The sequence below is a fragment of the Stegostoma tigrinum genome, chromosome 13 (genome assembly GCF_030684315.1).
Source record: "Stegostoma tigrinum isolate sSteTig4 chromosome 13, sSteTig4.hap1, whole genome shotgun sequence".
In the NCBI taxonomy this organism is placed as follows: Eukaryota; Metazoa; Chordata; class Chondrichthyes; order Orectolobiformes; family Stegostomatidae; genus Stegostoma; species Stegostoma tigrinum.
Window position 1 is genome coordinate 30,198,181 of NC_081366.1, and position 22,323 is coordinate 30,220,503.

The following is a 22,323-nucleotide window of genomic DNA, read 5'->3' on the forward strand; positions in this document are numbered from 1 at the left end:
TCAGTCATGATCTTGTTGAATGGCGGAGTAGGACAAGGGAACAAATGACCCACCCTTGCTTCCAGTTTGTACATTCATAACAATGATGTTAAGCAGCTCCACACCTCAGCAAGGGATCAAAAGTGTGAGGGGCTAACACCAGTTATTGAAGCAAGAGCTGAAAATCAATGTATAACTAATTCTGAAATGGGAAAGACAGAAGTATGGCACAGGAGAAAGCAGGCTCCAAGCTTTTCCAACATCGCACTGGAGCACATAATCAATGGCGTGCAGAGGAGGAGATCCTTTTGATCCAGACAGGTCCAAGTTGTCCTCCAGTGAAGGTCTTAGAAAGCAACAGAAACAGTTAACTGGGGGTCAGTGTCAGGAGTAAAGACCTGGATGTAGTGTCACAAAAAAATTTATAGCGTCACATGTGTGGTCAAGGGCATTTCAAATGCCATATTCTGCCAACTTGATGGCTAGCCTCAGACATTGCTGAATCTGCCACTGCATCACTGAATTTTCAACAATCTCTATCGATCACAGACACATATGTTCATATAATGACTCATAGCTCACATTAATAGTTTCACCTCACCCTCAGACACTTAGTATTTCTACCCACATCTCCCAGCATGTACACACTGCCAGCTATTCATGACAGCTATATTATCCAAGCAGATTGTATCACATGATACACTGGCAGATCTGCCAATCTTTGAAGGACAAGGTGTAGGTGCTGACTGATGAGAAACAGGAGCAGCTGTCTGTCCTCAGCTTCACAGGAGGTGGTGGATGAGATTACTGGAGCAGCCATTGCTGAGGCCATAGCCAGGAGCAGGGCTGAAAGCATTGAAGATTTTATTACTTCCTCACATACTTGGTTTGAATCTGCATCTCTTGCTTCCCTCTGCTCACCAAAACCCTCAGTGTGCATTTTTCCAGATACCCAACAACTGTAATCTGGCGTGTAGTGGTGCGAGAGTACCAGGTAGATAATGAAAGAAGACAGTGAAGATGAAGAAACACAGTCACTTGATTCAATACTCACAATCACCAACTCAGATGCTAACACTGCAAGTAATTTAGAGGCAGGCTTGGATGTGGTGTGTGTAAATAGTGAGTCCTTGACAAAAGTGGCTCACAGGGGACGAGAAGAGAAAGTACCTGCCTCCTATTCTGCCATTCCGTACACAAACTTTGCTGCAGAGGACACAGACAAGCACTTTGATGTGGCAGCCTAGAAAGGAAGGGGGATGGATATGTACAATTAAATGCCAGGTGCAATGGCAAACCTGCCAGAAAGCTTGAATACACTATCAGGGAGCTTATCCAACACCAATTTTGCACAGTATATATGTTGGGCTTGGAGCATTTCCCTCTCCCCATGGAAGTGGGAACCAGCTCAAATGCAACGTCAATCATGATGTAGCGTGTGTTCTGAGAAAGGGTCATGGACCTGAAATGTTAACTCTGTATTTTCCTTCACCGATGCTGCCAGACATGCTGAGCTTTTCCAGCAACTTTTGGTTTTGTTCCTGATTTACATCATCCACAGCTCTTTCAGTTTTTATTTGGTAAAAAAATCCACTGCCCTCTTTCAAGGAATGCCACTTCTCTCCCACCAGTGCCACACACCAGTGGCCTTGGTGTTTTCTATCAACGAGCCAGACTACTACAGCACATGCCAAGGCAGTGCAGTGTACAACTAAGCTTTCCAGGTCCAAATCTACTTGACTACGGGTGGCACAGTGACTAGCACTGCTGCCTCACAGCACAAGGGACCTGATTCGATTCCAGCCTTGGGCGACTGTCCAGGTGGAGTTTACATGTTCTCCCTCCCTGTGTCTGCGTGGATTTCTGTCAGAGCTCCAGTTTCCTCCCTCAATTCAAAGATGCACAGGCGAGGTGGGTTGACCATGCTAACTTGCCCAGTAGCGTCTAGGGATATGCAGGTGGGGGGTTAGCCACAGTAAAATGTAGCATTATGGGGATTGGGTGGGGGTACTGGGCCTCAATCTGGGTGGATCTTGTGCTCTTCAGATGATCAGTGTGGATTCGGTGGGCTGAATGGCCTCTTTCAACATCGTAGGGATTCTATCAGTACATCATCTGTTGAATTCTCCACTGAAAGTCAACAGACTCTTGTCATCCAAACTGTAAGAACACTAATACAGGCAAAAGCTCACAAAAGATGTGCTCTAAAGAAATGCACGAGAGATAAATCGATTTTTGCATGCTATATTAGATACTTAACACTTAAATTTGGTCTGGATTATACATTTTGCTGAGGTTTTAATTAGCAACCAATTTTCAACTACTCAAAGTAATCTAACCTCTCAAGTCCATCTAACTTCTCTTCTCCCCTGGCTCACTGTGAGCAATCCCTTCAGCCACACTTTCTTCACTATCTGGCTGGGCTCCATCCTCACCTATCTACTCAACACCACCAATCCCACCACCCCACCACCCCCACGGCAGCAGTCAGTATAAATACCACCGTTTTCTAGCTGCATCTATTTGTGAAGAATGGTCACTGGACTCGAAACATTAACTGCTTTCTCTCCACAGATGTTGCAAAATCTTCCGAGTTTTTCCAGCAATTTCTGTTTTTGTTTTAATTTTTGCATTGTAGCCAAGTGGATATGAAGATGGTCAGTGACAGACGGAGGGCAACATGTGGGTCTGTTGGTAGTTTGGGAATTAGAATTGTGTACGGTGGGATTGCCATTACATGAGAAAGAGGAACAGCTGTCTGCATTTGTTGCCTTTTCCTTTTCTGTCCCTCTCCTTCCTTTTCTTCCTGATCCTCTTTCTCCTGCTATTCCACTGCTCACCATGCAGCTTCTGCCAAGGACAATGCTTTCGTGACAGCCCAGTTAAACAGAATACAGCAGATCACCACGAATCTTGAAAGCAGCTTTGCTGATGGCTGCTGATTGCTGCTTCTGGCAGTGGAAGCATTGTCTCAGCATGTCTGCTCAGTTACATTTTATGCAGTTGCATGATTTTTTATCATGTGCTTACCACTCGCATTGCATGGCGAGCACACCCATGTCAAAGCCATGTTGTCAGGGCGCAGCATTTGTTGGACAGTTGCCATGGTGCCTTGAATGCAGCTGGCACAGTGAACTCCTGCAGAAGGAAGGTATTGTGTTTGCTGCCAGAATGCTGTAAACCAGTCATTGTGATGTACTGCGTGTAGTTGAGGGAGTGGAACCATTTGAGAAAGATCTCAGAGTTGACATTGGCATCCATAAAAGCAGTGTATCTGCTGCCAACGGCACAATGCAGCATGGGGAGACCAGCAATCCTCACAACGCCACATGCTTGCTTAGCCAGTGGCTCTCTGGTAAAAGAGAATGGTAAATAATCAGCTGTGTTTGCATACAGACGCTCAGTAACATTCACACAGCAAATTATAAGTTGGTCCAAATGTGTACTCAAATACCAAAACAGTTGGCAAGTTGTGTCGCAGGTGTGTAATACTTTAGTTAGGCCACGTTTGGAGTGCTATGTGCAGTACTGATCCCCACACTGTAGGAAGAATGTGGAGGCTTTAGAGAGGGTGCAAAAGGGGTTTACCAGGATGTTGCCTGGATTGGTGGATATTAGCTATAATGAGAATTTGGACAAGCTTTGATTCTTTTTGCTAGAGCATTGGAGGCTGAGGGGCTACCTGACAGAAGTATACAAAATTATGAGAGGCATGGATAGGATGGATAGTCAGAGTCTTTTCCCCAGGGTGTAAATGTCAAATACTAGGGGGAATGGGTTAAAGGTGAGAGGTGGAAAGTTTAAAGGAGACGTGTGAAGCAAGTTTTTTACACAAAGGGTGGTGGGTGCCGAGAACACACCACCAAGGTAGAAACAGATATAACTGCAATGTTTAAAAGACATTTGAACAGGTACATGAACTGGTGGACAACAGACAATTTGAAGCAAGTGCAGGTGGTGGGATTAGTTTAAAATGGCATCATTGCTGGCGCAGACATGATGGGCCAAAAGGCCTGTTCCTGTGCTGTTCTATGTTCAGTCCGTATCCGTATACAGCAAGACATGGACAAAATCCAGGCTGGGTTAATAAATGGCAACTGATATAAGCATCACACAAGTGCCAGTCAATGATTGCCTCAATAAGAGAGAATTTAACAATTGCCCCTTGAGATTCAATGGCTTTACCATTGCTGAATTCACTGTTACCAACATTGTGGGTGTTACCTTAACCAGAAAACAAACTGGAACAGCAACAAAAATATTGTGGCTACAGAGCCAAGGGATTCTGCAACAGCTAACTCACCTCTGAGTCCCCAATGTCTATCCACCATCCACAAAGCACAAATCACAAATCAGCAACGGTTTGGATTCATCTCCACTTCCCTTGTTAGGGGCAGCTCCATCAAAACTTGTTTGCAACTTATAATGTTTCTGATTTATTAGTTAAAAGCAATAGCCTACAGTAACTGGTGAGGGCAAATAAATTGGCTTTCTTCAGATTTTAGGTGGTTTTTTTACTTCAAAGACCTTCCTTTCTGGAGATCTGAAGGCTTATTGCTGTCTCATTTACACCCACAAACTGTTCATCTACCTGTGAATCAAGAACACTTGCTTCTACCCCTTCAACAGATCAATCTTAAAAAGAAAGGAGGCATGCCAACCACGCCATGCAGTCTTTTAAAAATGGAATTAGGTGTGAATCTGTCATCATGACCACATTTACACATCTACAATCTATACAGGGTCTAGTTGATTCATCCGGTTTAGGAACTAACACTGCCGATGAACTCCAGCTGCTTTGACTAGGTTCAATCATTGGTTTTCATTGTATTGATTCTCTGTTTCTATCTGAGCTTATTTTTCTGGGTTCAACTGATCAGAATGCTGTTTTATGGGTCTTGCTCTCCTTTATCCACATCATGCTTAGCTAATGTGGGACATGCAAGCATATCTCTACAGATTATTTTATTCTTCCTCAGTAATCATACAAAATCCTTCCATTGTCCTTCTTCAAAATATGAGAACACAGTGTCTAACAGTCTTGAGTATTTCTATGCTAACTGGTCAAATTGTAGGAGTTCACTTTGAGAACTATCTATGGCTCCTTTCAACTCTTATTTTCTGTGTCATTTCCCACCACTCCTACTTCCTCACATACTTGTCCCTCCTTATCCTCTTTCCTATGATACTTCACCTCCGACTTGAGATGTTCTAGTTACAGAATATTTATTACCTGATTTTTTGTTTGCATAAGTTTCAAAAGCTCTTCTGCCACTCTACATGCTCCTACGAGTGTGTCTTAAAAAACATGGACACATAATTCAACATTGAGGATTTGTCTTTGTCATTCAGAAACAACTCCTTAATCAATTTTAATGGATCTCCAATCTCAGGATCACAAATCAATTCAATTTGACTAAACCAGCAGGGGGATCTCGAGTAGAAACTACCATGAAATCCAACCCTTTGTCTGAATCCTGTGGGTAAACATGACTGTATATGTTAATCATGGTTTTGAGTGACTGATGGTATCTTCCCAAAGTTCCCTATGTTTGCAAATGAGATGCAGTTGACTTCGACTGTTTTATACTCAAACTGCTAATGATCTCCTGCAAAGCTTTAGAAGTGAAGTTAAAACCCTGATCAGATTGTATCTCAATTGACAGTCCATAAAATAAAATAAGTGCATTAACTTTCTCACTCCTACCTTAGATGTAATTGTCCTTAAAGCAATAATTTTTGGGAACAGGTTGTCATATCTATTATTGTAAGGATATCTGATGACCCGCTTTAATGTTTGGTAATATTCCTAGATAATTTACTAACACTCAACTAAGTGGTTCTTTGAAAGCTGGTGTAGGTAATCAGGGTGTTGGTTTCATTATGTGTTGAGGTTTTCATTCCACCTGACATGTATGACATGTTCTCCAGAACTGCATGACACCTTTATAAAGTCCTGGCCATGGCGTAGAACTGTTTACCAGTGCTTGTGTTTTCTATATTCCTACAGGCCTGCCATAGGTACAGTATGTGCTACTTGTAAAATCTCCTTGCATGTTTTGGACTGTACCATTATATTTTGAACAACCATCCATTCTTCATCTACAGGTCTGTGAGGATATGTCCATTTCTGTGAATATAGCCAACACTATGTAGCTTTCAACTTTGCTAAATCATTACCCAGAATTGACAGAACACCGGGTTAAAGTCCAAAAGGTTTATATGAAGCCACAAGCTATTGGAGCACTGCTCCTCTGTCAGATGAAATGGAGGGATGCACACAAGTACAGAATTTATAGGCGGAGAGATCAATTTATGTTACTGATCTTTGTCCAATGGAAGGGGGCATATTTTCTCTACTTATCCCCGATTAGCCCCTGAATCTCTTAGTGATGGGTTTGGATACTGCATTTGAGGAAAAAGGGTTATCTTCCCTTGACAGAAAAAAAATCTTTGTATCACTTGTCTACCCTATGTACTACTTTTGTATTCATAATTGTGTTTACCACCAGTTTCTCAGCTGTAGCTCAAGCAACACTTTAATTCATGGCTTTTTCTTTTGGAGTCTCATTGTAGAACTCATTCTGAGATCTATTAAATCTCATGGGTTTCCCTCATAACTTTTAGTATTCTGAACAAATGAGTCCCACCTCGTTACAATGGAGGCACTTCAGCTCTGATTTTCACCTCCACTGTACTGTCCCTTCTGACCTGAGGATGAGACCTTGGGAAGTTCCCAGCAATCTGTTCTTTACCTTGGCTACTTGCCTGCCTTTCTCTCTTCCATTTCCTATCTCTTCTGAAATTATGATGAGAGTGGCAGACAAAACGTTCAATTTTATGAACTGTCTCATAATTGTTGGCCATGTTTGCTGCCTGGTAGGGAACAGGTCTGTATACAGAGTGCCACCAAGATTTACAAATGACTACACCTACTAAACATGAAAACTGGTAGCTAATCTCTAGGTAATGCCACACAGTATCAGTCCAGAGTATTGCAGCTGAAGTGTTTTGGGGGGTCTCTTCCTCAGTCAATGTGATGGTTCCATTTGCAGTGAAATTTCTCTCAGTGGGACATATTCAGAGGTCAGCCAGCTGGAACTCATAGAATAAGAGTTGCCTCATCGGGGCTGTTAATCTGGTCTAATCAGAGAACTCTGTCTGATGTTTAAAAAATTGAGTGTCAAAAATACCACACTCTGATGCCTGACTCCAAATGAGGCAGTGCTAAAATCAAGGACTGTTCATGTATAAATAAAGGGTGACTTTGTGATGGGATATTGGCCTCCATGGAGTTATTTCACATACTACATGTAAATATAGCCCAAGGTTCTCTTCAAAATATTAGCGTAAACTAACAATGTTACTTGTATTTCATACTTAGTCATCTCAATTTATTTTACTGATCTTTCAAAAGATAAATTCCTGACTTGTGCTGCCGCGGACTTTCATGACAAATCAGTGTGAGTCACTACAGGTCATACTTGTCATCTGCTGGCATCTCCAAACTAATTAAAGTAGAGAGATCATGACAAGTTATCAAGGTAATGGTGTCAAAACAGAACAGCTACATGTAACCCCGCTATACTGTTTTATGTGTGTAAAATCTTCCTTACTGTTTTGTTTTGACATTATCACCTTGCTAATTTGTTGTGATCTCTCTACATTACTTTGTTTGCACAATTTTGGATTACTTGATACTTTGGCCAGACCCTCATCATGCAACTCTTATACTTATCATGTTGTTCCAGACATTTGGTTTGTCTCCAGCACCATCTTATATCTGATTTTCTGTAATTGTGTCTCAGTCTTAATTAATTGAATCATAGTTCATCGCTTCACTTGCTTTTCAGCTGTTGACACTTTACTCACACGGTTTGACACTTTTGATCACCTACAAAGATTTGTTATTTAACCTGTCAACACTCCACTCACACCATTTATACTCTCTTTTGACATTCTTAATCACCTAAATTATCCTCCAATGATCTCTCCACCTATAAATTCTGTACTTGTGTGCTTCGCTCCACTTCAACTGACAAAGGAACAGAGCTCAGAATGCTTGTGGTTGCATATAAACCTGTCAGACTATAACCTGGTGTCATGTGACTTCTGACTGTCCACCCCAGTCCAACACTGGCAGCTCCACATCATCATTTGGTATAGACACACTCTTCCGGCAGGAATCAGTAAAAAGCAATCAGGAGTGGGAATCTTAGTGAGCAGTATCCCAGAGAATTTGCCCTCTGAAATCAATTGTAGCACACTTGTCTTTATTGCAGCTGTGATTAACTAGGGTCATTCTATTTATGAGTGAAAAAAGTGGCCTGCTTCTGGTGCAGTGGTAATGTCCCTGGACGCAGGAGCCTCGGTTCAGGTCCCACCTGCTCCAGAGGTATGTAATAACATCTCTGAAAAGGTTGATTAGGAAAATAAGTTAAACGAAATGGAAATAAGCAAAAACAATGTTTGGAATTTTTAATCAATGCCTCCTTCCAAACTTCAAAGAGCAGTTTTTGGCTGAGTCTTTTGTATATATCTTTAATAACTCACTGGGGCCAAGGAAGAGGTCAACGTAAATCAAAATAATAAAAATTGGGATGTCAGTTCTGGATTAATTGGAGGCAAATGTAATTCCTCTCTTCAAGAAAGGAAATAGGGAAATGCCCGGCAATTACAGACCAGTAAGTCTCACGTCTGTTGTCTGCAAGGTGTTAGAAAGGATTCTGAGGGATAGGATTTATGACCATTTGGAAGAGCATGGCTTGATCAAATGCAGTCAACACGGCTTTGTGAGGGGCAGGTCATACCTCACAAACCTTATCGAGTTCTTTGAGGATGTGACTAGAAATGTTGATGAGGGTCGAGCTGTGGATGTGGTGTATATGGACTTCAGTAAGGCATTTGATAAAGTTTCCCATGGTAGGCTCATTCAGAAGGTCAGGAGAAATGGGATACAGGGGAACTTAGCTGTCTGGATTCAGAATTGGCTGGCCAACAGAAGACAGCGAGTGGTAGTAGAAGGAAAATATTCTGCCTGGAAGTCAGTGGTGAGTGGGGTTCCACAGGGCCCTGTCCTTGGGCCTCTAATGTTTGTAATTTTTATTAATGACTTGGATGAGGGGATTGAAGGATGGGTCAGCAAGTTTGCAGATGACACAAAGGTTGGAGGTGTCGTTGACAGTATAGAGGGCTGTTGTAGGCTGCAGCGGGACATTGACAGGATGCAGAGATGGGCTGAGAGGTGGCAGATGGAGTTCAACCTGGATAAATGCGAGGTGATGCATTTTGGAAGGTCGAATTTGAAAGCTGAGTACAGGATTAAGGATAGGATTCTTGGCAGTGTGGAGGAACAGAGGGATCTTAGTGTGCAGATACATAGATCCCTTAAAATGGCCACCCAAGTGGACAGGGTTGTTAAGAAAGCATATGGTGTTTTGGCTTTCATTAACAGGGGGATTGAGTTTAAGAGTCGTGAGATCTTGTTGCAGCTCTATAAAACTTTGGTTAGACCGCACTTGGAATACTGCGTCCAGTTCTGGTCGCCGTATTATAGGAAAGATGTGGATGCTTTGGAGAGGGTTCAGAGGAGGTTTACCAGGATGCTGCCTGGACTGGAGGGCTTATCTTATGAAGAGAGGTTGACTGAGCTCGGACTTTTTTCATTGGAGAAAAGGAGGAGGAGAGGGGACCTAATTGAGGTATACAAGATAATGAGAGGCATAGATAGAGTTGATAGCCAGAGACTATTTCCCAGGGCAAAAATGGCTAACACGAGGGGTCATAGTTTTAAGCTGCTTGGAGGAAAGTATAGAGGGGATGTCAGAGGCGGGTTCTTTACACAGAGAGTTGTGAGAGCATGGAATGCGTTGCCAGTAGCAGTTGTGGAAGCAAGGTCATTGGGGTCATTTAAGAGACTGCTGGTCATGCATATGGTCACAGTAATTTGAGGGTGCATACATGAGGTGCAATGGTCGGCATAACATCGTGGGCTGAAGGGCCTGTTGTGTGCTGTACTGTTCTATGTTCTATTCTCACTTTTGAGTTAAAATCCACTCAGTGCTTGAAACATAAATAAGTCCACATTAGCAACACTGAAAAAGGTTTGCAAAAGAGCTTCTCTTTCACCAGTTTTTTGAGAAATTCACCAGATACTTGATGATAGAAGAAAAATAAAGAAGGACATGTGTTACATTATATGTTTCATGACCACTAATTGTCTCAGAGAACTTTATGGCCAATAAAGAGGCAGCAAGAACTGCACATGGTGGAGTTAGAGTGAGTACATCGTAGAGCTGGAGGAACACAGCAGTTCAGGAAGCATCAAAGAAGCAGGCAAGTTGAAGTTTCGGGTTCACACCATTCATCAGGATGAAGAAGCTCTACAGTGTATTCATTATGGCCAGTAAAGTTTGACAAACATTTTAGAGTCTTTGAGAATGTAACAAGCAAGGTAATAATGGAGAACCAGTAGATGAGGCGCTACTATGAGAGGTAAGAGCTCATGGTGCTGGCGTAAAATATTAAAATTTGTAGAAGACCGGCTACCAAAAGGAAAGAGACAGTCAAGATAAAGGTATCATTTTCAGGTTGGAAAACTAACAAATAGGTGAGGACACTTTTTATTACTGAAGCTTCAGTTATTTTCAATCTGTATGAAAGGCTTGATGAATGGACCGAGAATGAGTGCAGTACAGTCAAACTTTCTGATGATATGAAGATGGGTTCAAAAGCATAGAACGAGGTGGATACAAAGTGCTTGCAGAAGAATGTGGATTGGTTTAGGGGGTGAGCTATAATTTGGAGAATGAAGTGTAATGTTGGAAAACATGAGGCTGTTCACTTTGATGGGAAAAATAGAAATGAAGAATATTGTCAAAGTGGAAAGAGATGGCAGAATGATACAGTAAAAAGGGAGCTGGGTGCTCTCATACATCAAGAGGTAGCATGTGGGTACAGCAAGTATATCAGAAAGCAAATGGAACGTGACCATTATTGCAAGGAGAATGGAGTATAAAAGTAAAGAAGTCTTGGTATATCATTGGGGGCATCAGCAATCCCTTTTAACAGGTATGATTGTCCACCTAGGAAATTCTATGGTCAAAGTATTGTTATAACTGCAAAAAGGATTGAAGAGTCTACACTAACAGTACTGCATACAGCTTTGGTCTCCTCATTTAAGGAAGGATATACATGCATTGGAGGCTAAAAAAAGGTTCACTTGTTTGATTCCTGGGATGAAGTGACCTTCTAATAGAATATATTGGGCCTGCATGTTTTGGAGTTTAGAGGAATGAGATATGATTTAATCAAGATAAGTAATATTTTGAAAAACCTGACAGTGAGGATGCTGAAAGGATATTTAATAAAGGAATATAAAACCAAGAGGCACTATTTCCAAATAAGAAGTCTCCCGTTTAAGATGGAGATGAGGACAAATTTCTTTCCCACCCCAGACAGCAGTTGTAGTAGAGAGATAATGGGAACTGCAGATGCTGGAGAATCTGAGATAACAAAGTGTAGAGCTGGATGAACACAGAAGCATCTCAGGAGCAGTTGTAGTAGGGTCACTGAATGTATTCAATCCTGAATGAGACAGATCTTCAAGGGAGTCAGGTGCTACGGTTGCAGGCAGGAAAGTAGAGTTGAAGGCACAATCAACTCAGCTGTGATTTTATTAATGATCTTATAAAATGGCTGAGCAATTAAACCCACAAGGGGCTTTCTCATGCTCTTATGTTCAGTGCCTTTGAAATGTAGCTACTGTTGTAATATAGAAAACACAGCACCCAGTTTGTATTCACAAACAATAATGTGATAATATGATGTTTTCCCAATGCTGATGAAGGCATTATTATTGCTCATAACGCCAGAGATAACATTTTGCTCTTCCTCGAAATCATATCATGGAATCTTTTACATTAATTTCTGTAGGCAGAATTGGTCGTAAAAACTCAGGTGGAAAAATAAGGAAGTCCCCATGGAAATACGCTCTCAAAGCGTTTCAAAGCCTAGTAACTCCAGAATCCTGACTGATATTTATCCTTCAACTAAAACCATTGAGGAGACTATTTCCTCATTTATCTTGGTGCTTCATAGCTGGAATCTTAATGTTTTCAAATTAGGTGTATTAGTAGATATTAGTAGATATCATCCAAACCTCTGCTATCCATGCTTTTGCACATAGCAAGGTTTAGTCACCTATCCATAGTTTATTGACCTAGCTTGGCTCCCAGTCAAGCAATGCCTTTATTTTAAAATTCTCATCCTTGTTTTCAACTATCTCCAATGCCTCACTCTTCCCCATGCTAATTTATGAATAAGGGAAAGAAATGGATGCAAATCCTGCACTCTGGATCCCTCGGGGTTGAGGATAAAGATCTCTGGGTTGAGAATAAATCTCGTAAGACCAAAGGCAGAAACCCAAGACTCTCAGTAGATGTAATCTTCAAACTGAATGGTAATAAACTAGTCAACCATGGGAACTGTTACAAAATAGGCATGGAACAAAAACATAATTGCTGGATAGGCTCGGCAGGACTGGCAGCATCTGTGGAGGAGAAAACAGAGTTAACATTTCGGGTCTGGTGACCCTTCCTCAGGAAGATACGATAGATATCTTCCTCAGAAAAATAATCATAGGCCTGCATAATGTGTGACTGTTTGACACGTACACAGCAGTTATACAGTATTGAAATGGAACTGTTTGTGATTGTGAAAGTGAGCATGTTGTGTGGAGTGGACACAGTAAACAGTCTGTCTAGATATCCATAAAGAAAGTGGATGATGGGTTTTCTCTAACAATTCAGATTTCTTTCTTCAAGGAAGCTGTGGTGTCACAATCTGGGACTGCAACCTAGACCATTCCCTGTAAGACACAACGCAAAACTATGTTTGCTGTTTCAGGCTTGCTGCCATTCCTGAAGTATAAAGTTCTTTTCATTGTCAGCATCAATTACATGATATTTATATTGAGAAACTCACCATTCCAGAAATTTAAGAAACCATTTTTAAATCATCAGAATGTCAGAGTTGGCTAATTTATGCACATTAAAAGAAAACAATTTAAGTCACATTTCTGAACAACAGAAGTTCAGAAATTGCTTGTTTAGCCCAACCTCTTAGCCTGACTAATGGTATTAAGTTGGATTTTTGAGGGCAGGAGGAGAGAGAACAAAAACATTTGAAGATGGGAAAAAGTCAAAAAAACTTCAATCTGGTGTTATGGTGATCATAATAGACACAATGCCAGAATAATACATGAAAGTAAAAGAAAGATTTTATATTGAACCCTGATCTTCACCTTGCAATCAAGTTGAAACAGTCAGTAGAGGAGAATCTATTCATGGAAAATTCCCCTCCTGGCCCACTCTGTTTGCTATCCCATGCCTTTGCTGGGCAAACCAAAGGTAGCATCAGCAAAGGTTGCAGGTGAGTATCCTGCCTAAATCTGTATGGTGAAAAGTTTCAAGATTCGCAGAATATTAACCCTTAAGAAGTACAAAGAAAATTACAATGATTACAGTGCGCTGTTATTATAAATATAAAACAAGGGGAAAGATAATATAGTTTTTATGATTCCAATGCCTTATTTAGAGTTATTGTCTCTTTTATATCAAGGACTATATTTACTTTGCTTATTTAGCAAACTAAAGCAGTAATGATTCTAAGGCAGGATACTGCATTATTTCAAAATATGTATTTCACCTAATTAGTTAATGGAGGAAATACGCTTTCACTTTTAAAACACATTCTTCATGAGTGAAAAGTTAACCATGCTTTCATAATGCGAGTGCACATTATCTAATCACTTACTGGAGCTACAAGTATTTCTGCTGCCTGGCTGCTACAAAAGCTTGCTTTCACCTTCGCCTTTTCTTGCATCCTAAAAACAAATTACAAATTTATATTCTCAGCAAAAAAGAAATATGTCTTTGACCTAATCCAGCCAAACAGGGGATAGGGTAACAGTGGCCTTTGTACATAGCAATGGGAGTCTAATTGTTATGATAAGTTAATACAAGCACATGAATTACGTGCAGTCATTTGGGCAACTTGGGACAGACAATAAAAGTTGGCCAGTGAAGCCCACATCCCACAAATGATTAAAACAAAAGACTATTCAGCCCCTTGAGCCTGCTAGACCATACAATAAAATCATGGCTGATCTGTTTGTGCTTTGAATTCCACATTTCCATCTACTTTCCAATAGCTTTTGATTCCTTTGCCTAACAAGTTTCTACTAACATCTGTCTTGAAAATATTCGATGCCTCTGTCTCCACAGCCTTCTGTGACAGAGTTCCAAAGTCACACAACCCTCAGAGTGAAAAGAAATTCTCCTCAGCTCTAACCTGCAAGGGTGACCTCTAATTTTAAAACTGTGGCCCCTGGTTCTGAACAGATCCACAAGAGGAAACATCTTTTCCATAACATTGTCATGACCATGGAGGATGTTGTATATTTAATCAAGTTACCTCTCAATCTTCTAACCTCCAGTGGATAAAAACCCTGTCTGACCAACATATCTCATAGGACAACCCATTCATTCCAGCTATCAACCTAGTAAACTTCCTCTGAACAACCTCCAATGCATTTTCATCCTTCCTTAAATAAGGAGACCAAGCCAACATAAATATTCAAGACTTGATCTCACCAATGCTTTGTATAATTCAATCATAACATCCTTACTCTTATGTTCAATTCCTTCTGCAATAAAAGACAGCAAACCATGTGTTGGACCTGCATACCAATGTTTTGAGAACCATGCACCAGAACAACTAAATCACTCTATACCCAGAATTCTGAAATCACTCATTTAAGTAATACTTTTTTTCATTCACCCTGTCAAAGTGAACAACTTCACATTTTTCCACATTATACTCCAACTGCCAGATTTTTACCCACTCATTCAAACTGCCCTTATCTGTCCGCAGGCTCCTTATGGCTCCTTCACAACATACTTTCCCACTCCCTTGGAACTCATCTGCAAATTTAGATACCTTGCCTTTGCTCCCCTCAGCCAAATCTTTGACGCAAATTGTAAGCATTTGGACCCCATGGGACTTCACTCATCACATCCTGTCAATCAGACAAGGACGCATTTATGTCTGTTTTGAGCCAGCCAGGCAGCCAATCTTCTATCCATACTATAGGGCACCTCTTACCTCATGAGCTTTTAATGCAATAACATTTGAGGTGGCAACTTACCAAATGCCTTCTGGAATTCCAAATATAGTATTTCTGCAGGTCCACCTTTATCCTGACTGTGTTACCCCTTCAAATAACTCATCCATATGTCAGCCAAATACTGGAGACTTGGGGGTTTATATCAATTTATGAGGTAAAAGTTTATTTAGAGGCCATTTTGAACAGAACTTGCAATCCCATTTCCACTGAGTAATTGCACAAAGTAGTCCATTTTTTGGAAGAGGCTGGGTTTAAACATCTAAATTCAAATGAAGGGATGATAATAAATGTCACAAAGAGAAATGTGACATTGATAAGTGGCTGTACTCACCAGTAGGTGAAACGGAAGTACATTTTCAGAATGTCTAAGCAATTATGTATCTATCATGGAGCCAAAGTGGAACAGTGATTTATTTTTCACCAATCCCCACAAACAAATATAAATTCAGACTCTAGACCTCTTTCTTAATTTTACAAATCTATGTTTTTAAAGTTGACACACAGACTGCTAGGTTTTACAAAGAATTATCTCGATGAACTCAATTGGATTGCAAACCATAAACAACTGAACTGTTTTTCAAAATGTTGTTGAGTTTGGTATCAGAAAATATTACAATGAGCAAGTGTGTTTTGTACAGCAATAAATATTACTTTAAACATTCCAGGGACTTTACGGGCGAATAGCTCTGTGGGGTGTTTGTGTTTTTTTTGCAAGGGAAATGGAATAGAAAATTGCAACTGTACAGAGTATTAGTGAGGCCACATTTAAAGTACTCTGTACGGTCTTGGCTACTTTGTTTGAAAAATGATATAGTTGGATTAGAGATAATGGGAACTGCAGATGCTGGAGAATCCAACATAATAAAGTGTGAAGCCGGATGAACACAGCAGGCCACGCAGCATCTCAGGAGCACAAAAGCTTGGCCTGCTGTGTTCATCCAGCTTCACACTTTAGTTGGATTAGAAACAGTTCAGAGAACATTCACTCCCAACGTGTACAGCTTATGAGACCATAATATATAGGAGCAGAAGTAAGCTATTCAGCCCGTCAAATCTGCTCCATCATTCAGTGAAACTATGGCTGATCCGATAGTTCTCAACTCCACTCTCCCTCCTTTATCCAATTATCCATGGTTCCTTTGCTAATTAAAAATCTGTCTAACTCAGCCTTGAATATACAAAGATACTAGATACTGCAAAGGCTACTGGCCCTGACAACGTTCGGGCAATAGTCATGAAGACCTGTGCTCCGGAACTTGCTTATCCCCTGGCCTAGCTGTTCCAGTACAGTTTAACACTGGTATCTACCTTGCAATGTGGAAAATTGCCCAAGTATGTCCTGTGCATAAAAAGCAGCACAAATCCAACCTGGCCGATTACCGCTCCATTAGTCTGCTCTCGATCGTCAGTAAAGTGATGAAAGGTGTCATCAACAGTGTAATCAAGCAGTGCCCTGCTCAACAATAACATGCTCAGTTAGGGCCAATTTGGATTCTGTCAGGGCCACTCAGTTTTTAACATAATTACAGCCTTAATTGAACAAGAACAAAATGCTGAATTCCAGGGGTGAAAGTGAGACTGACAGCCTTTGACATCAAGGCTGCATTCGGCTGAGTGTGGCATCAAGGAGCCCTAGCAAAACTGGAATCACTGAGTATCAGGGAACAAACTCTCCAGCCATTACAGTTATACCTGACACATAGGAAGATGGTCATGATTGTTGGCAGGCAGTCATCTCAGCTCCAGGATATGTCTGTAGGACTTCCTCGGAAACTGAATGAGGCTCAAACATCATCTGCTTCATATATATCCACCTTTCTAATATAAGGTCCAAACTGGAGATGTTTGCTGACGCTTGCACAATGCTAAACACTATTTGTGACTCCTCAGAAAGTGAAGCAGTCCATGTTCAAATGCAAGAAGATCTGGACAATATCCAGGCTTGGGCTGACAACTGGCAAGTATCATTCGCAACACATAAATGCTATGCTGTGATCATCACCAATAAGAGACAATCTAATCTCTGCCCCTTGATATTCAGTGGTGTTATCATCACTGAATGCTCCACTATCAACATTCTGGGGGCTACTGTTGACTAAAAGCTAAACTGGACTCATTACAGAAACACAGTCGATACGACAACAGGTCAGAGGCTAGGAATACTGAGGCACATAATCCACTTCCTGACTCCCAAAGCCTGTCCACTATCTACAAAGCACAAGTCGGGAGTGTGGTGGAATACTCCCCACTTGCCTTGGTGAATGCAGCTCCAACAACACTCAATGAGCTTGATGCCATCCAGGACAAAGCAGACTGCCTGATTGACCCTATATTCGTAAGCATGTACCATCTCCACCACCAACACTCAGTAGCAGCAGTGTGTACTATCTACAAGACGAACTGCAGAAATTCACCAAAGATCCTCGGACAGCACCTTCCAAACACACAACCACTTCTATCTAGAAGGACAAAGGCAGCAGACATATGGGACCACCACCACATTTAAGTTCTCCTCCAAGCTACTCACCATCCTGACTTGGAAATATATCGCTATTACTTCACTGTGATTGTGCCAATATCCTGGAATTCCCTCCGTAATGACAATGTGGGTCAACCCACGTCAGGTGGACTGCAGTGGTTCAAGAAGGCAGCTCACCATCACCCTCTCAAGGGCAATGAGGGACAGGCAATAAACGCTCGTCAGCCAACAACACCCATTTCCCACAAATGAATAAATAAAGATTAAAGAATAAAAATAATGGGCTAGCCACACCAGCTCTTTCTGGTGAAGAAGAATTCCATAGATTCACCTCAAAGAGCTGAAATTCCTTTCATCTCTGCCATAAATGTCTGACCCATTATTCTAAGGCTATCATCTCTGGCCCTGGACTCTCCCCATTGAGGTAACAGCTTCCCCACAATACATAATAGGGTTAAATTAAGACTTAGTTTATACTTAGATGACAGTGAAATGCTGACTAAACCAGTAAAAAAAGGGGCAAGCTCCAGGTAGTAATAAGAACAGTGATATGTTTCTGCAACATGTGCCTGCCATTGAAAAACAAATGGCAGAGTTTTATTTAAAAAAAACAACTGAAGATGTCAGAAATCTGAAATAAAAACAGAAATTGCTGGAGAAACTCAACAGGTCTGGCAGTATCTATGGAGACAAAGCACAGTGAACATTTTGGATCCAGTGACCCTTCTTCAGAACTGTTCTGTTTCTGGGCAGAATTTTATAGTCTGCCATTAGCAGATTTGCTGCTGGTGGTGATGGGGTGAGGGGGAAGGATTTAAAATTCCTTGTGTGGCCACCCTAATTGCCTCTCACCTACTCCAACCTCTCGACAGTTTTACAGTGGAATAGATGTGGCCTAGCCCATTCAGCTCCTCCTGCCCAGCCTTGTCCCAATAATGTCCTAATGTGGCAAATTATGGTTACTGAGAGGCTGTTTGCCACCCAGTCTTGGTTTTCAGCTTGGTGGGAGGGGCCCAGGGGCAAGGGGTAAACTTGGAAATTGATCTTGTTCAGGCCTCAGATGGAAGGTAGGCCAAAAAATGCTTCCTTTCAACACTGAGTGTTCTTCAACCAGACCTGCTAATGCTCCCTCTTTGACGTCACGTCCCCTAGCCTCGTCACCCACTTCCTCACTCCACCCTCTGCCCACTATTCTGTTACTCACCTCTGCTTCAGCTCTGAAAGGACCACACTTACTTTGTCCTGAATTCCCTGGAGTTAGATTCTGGGATTGCTTGCAAAGCCCAGCAAATCTACCCAAGCATCTGACACTTCAGGGAGTAGAAAGCTGTTGGCTAATCAGATTCCAGAAGGGGAACTCCATTGTCCTAAAACTCCTGGCCCCAGAAGCAAATGTTTTATTTATAGATATGGTAATAAAACATTATGCCACAAAGCATTGCCTAAGGATTTTGTCTGTCTGACTGTGAGTATGACTTTTTCTCAAACTATTAACTCAGTACTTCCTCTGTAAGGCACTCTCCATGGTCACAGTCAAAAAGGGACTATTTTATGTAGGTTTTATTGCACTTTGCTCCTTACCAGTATACTTAACGCGACCAAAGTAAAAACAACTGCAAGTCACTGGAAAACCTTGCCAAACTAACAGCTGTGGCTTCAACTAAGCAATGCAGAAAAGATTTTTAATATAGTCTCACAGAAGAATCTATCCATGGGCTAGTATATTATTAATGACCATACAAATATTTTAAATTATATTTCCTGAGTAATTACCTTGAGTTTGACATTGAAGTATCATTGGTGTCAGTACTGATATTTTTGCTGGAAACTGCTGAAGTAGTCATTCCACTATGCATGCCAATTGGAGGGATGCTGGCTGCTGTCGCAGAGTTTAGAGCTTCCTCACTATTGTTCAAATCCCTGACAGAAGTGACTGCTGAATTTGTTTTATTACAGTTAGTATTCTTCCCTTCCGTTCCTGTATGCTTCCCCTCAGTTCCTTCTGAAGAATTTCCCTGGATGGCTTCTTGAGGCATCAGAGAGGATTTCCATACAATTGGATTGTCCACTTTTTCGGCCTTTGTTGTTTCTGCTTTTACGCTCTTCCGTTGGTATTTCCTGCTTTTAGGCTCCTTGTCCTTTGTGACATCCTACATTAAAATAAATTTGTTCCGCATGTTTGTGAAATGTAAAATAATAAGCTAGGCACCACCAAATATTTTGGAGCTTTTTGAATTTATTTTATCCAGTTAAAAGCACAAGCCATTGGAACATATAAGTTTTTGCTTTCAAATATTGAAGCACTCAAGTGTCATAAAATAAATGGTGCCTATGTCATTTGTGAGTAAAAAAGTCTGACATCTTCTGTAAAGCAAAAGCAATTGACATTCTATTGCAGACACAAAGTAAAGGTTTAGATTGATACGAAGTGCATTCTTGTAGGAATGTATGTTATTTCTATTGCAATGAAGTACAAGGCCTTATTTTTCTGAAGCTGCCATGTTCCTGATCTGAGTTGTGGTGGGGCCGGATACTGAACAGAGATGCCACTTTGTGATGTTTCTTGATTTGACAGCTCAAATCCCATAATTGTTCTTAATTTAAGAATTCACAAAATGCCTATTAAAATATCAAGCCTACTCATTTAACTCGGTTTGAAATTACAAACTTTACGTGTAATGTTATGAAGTCACAGAGCACGGAAACAGACCCTTCAGTCCAAATCATCCGTGCCAACCAAACAATCCAATCTGAATGAGTCACATTTGCCAGCATTTAGCCAATATCCCTCTAAACCCGACCTATTCATATACCCACCCAGATGCCTTTTAAATGTCATAATTGTACTAGCTTCCACCACTTACTCTAGCAGCTCATTCCAGCCATGCACCATCCTCTGTGTGAAAAAAATTACCCCTCAGGTCCTTTTTAAATTTTTCACCTCTCACCTGAAACCAATGCTCCCACCCCAGGGAAAAGACCTTGGCTATTCACCCTCTTCCTGCCCCTTATGATTTTGTAAATCACCTTTCAGCTTTTAACACTCCAGTGAAAACAGCCCCAGCCCATTCAGCCTCTCCCGATAGCTCAAACCCTCCAGTCCCAGCAACAGCCTTGTAAATATTTTCCGCACCCTGCCAAGTTTAACAACATCCTTCCAATAGCATGGCAACCAGAATCGTATGTTGTATTCCAAAAGTGCCCTCAACAACGTCCTCTACAACTACAACATGACCTCCCAACTCCTACACTCAGTATCATGACCAATAAAGGCAAGCATGCTAAAGACCTTCCTCACCACCCTGTCTACATGAGACTCCTCTTTCAAGGAACTATACACCAGTGCCCCACGGTCTCTTTATCCAGCAACACTCCCCAGAGCCTTACCATTAAGGGTCTAAGTCCTGCCCTAGCTTGCCCTACCAAAATGCAACAGCTCACATCTATCTAAATTAAATTGCATTTGCCACTCCTTGGCCTATTGGCCCATCTGATCAAGGTCAACAGACAATAGGTGCTGGAGTAGGCCATTCGGCCCTTCAAGCCAGCACTACCATTCATTATGATCATGGCTGATCATCCACAATCAGTATCCTGTTCCTGCCTTATCCCCATAACCCTTGATTCCACTATCTTTAAGAGCTCTATCCATCTCTTTCTTGAAAGTATCCAGAGAGTTGGCTTCCACTGCCTTCTGGGGCAGAGCATTCCATATATCCACCATTCTCTGGGTGAAGAAGTTTTTCCTCAATTCTGTTCTAAATGGCCTATCCCTTATTTTTAAACTGTGTCCTCTGATTCTGGACACACCCATCAGCGGAAACATGCTTCCTGCCTCCAGAGTGTCCAATCCCTTAATAATCTTATACGTCTCAATCAGATCCCCTCTCATCCTTCTAAACTCAAGTGTATACAAGCCCAGTAGCTCCAATCTTTCAACATATGATAGTCCCGCCATTCTGGGAATTGACCTCGTGAACCTATGCTGCACTCCCTCAATAGCAAGTATGTCCTTCCTTAAATTGGGAGACCAAAACTGCACACAATACTCCAGGTGCGGTCTCAGCAAGACCCTGTACAGCTGCAGAAGGACCTCTTTGCTCCTATACTGGAGGTCCTGTTGTACCCTGAGACAACTATCTTCACTTCCCATGACACCATCTACTTTACTGTCTTCAGCAAACTTACTAATCATACCTGCTATATTCACTTCCAAATCATTTATGTAAATAACAAAATGCAGTGGACCCAGCACTGATCATTGTGGCACACCACCGGTCACAGGCTTCCAGTCCGAAAAGCACCCCTCCATGACCACTCTCTGTCTCCTTCCTTCAAGCCAATTTTGTATCCAATTAGCCAGCTCCCCTAGGTCCCATGTGATCTAACCATACTAGCCAGTCTACCGTGCAGAACTTTGTCGAACACTTTGCTGAGTCATATAGACAACGTCTACCACTCTGCCTTCATCAATCTTCTTTGTCAACTCCTCAAAAACACAATCAGGTTACTAAGACATGATTTCCCACAAAGACATGTTGACTGTCCCTAATCAGTCCTTGCCTTTCCACATGAATAAATCCTGTCCCTCAGAATCCCCTCCAACAACTTACCCATTATTGACAGTAAGACTCACTGATCTGTAGTACCCTTGTTTTTCCTTACAGCCTTACTTAAA

General features: G+C 41.4%; 1 protein-coding gene across 1 annotated transcript in view; it reads right to left on the bottom strand.

Annotated features, from left to right (window-relative positions):
• Nucleotides 1-3,287: 3,287 nt before the first annotated feature.
• The window catches only part of LOC125458433 (cyclin-dependent kinase-like 4), a 67,471-nt gene continuing 48,435 nt past the window's right edge, over nucleotides 3,288-22,323 (bottom strand). Inside the window, exons 9-11 of the mRNA XM_059650638.1 lie at nucleotides 19,419-19,795; nucleotides 13,795-13,864; nucleotides 3,288-3,331 (exon numbers count right to left, since the gene is read on the bottom strand). Of these exons, the coding sequence (XP_059506621.1) occupies nucleotides 3,317-3,331; nucleotides 13,795-13,864; nucleotides 19,419-19,795 (462 nt within the window). The 3' untranslated portion in view covers nucleotides 3,288-3,316. The remainder of the gene's footprint in view (nucleotides 3,332-13,794; nucleotides 13,865-19,418; nucleotides 19,796-22,323) is intronic.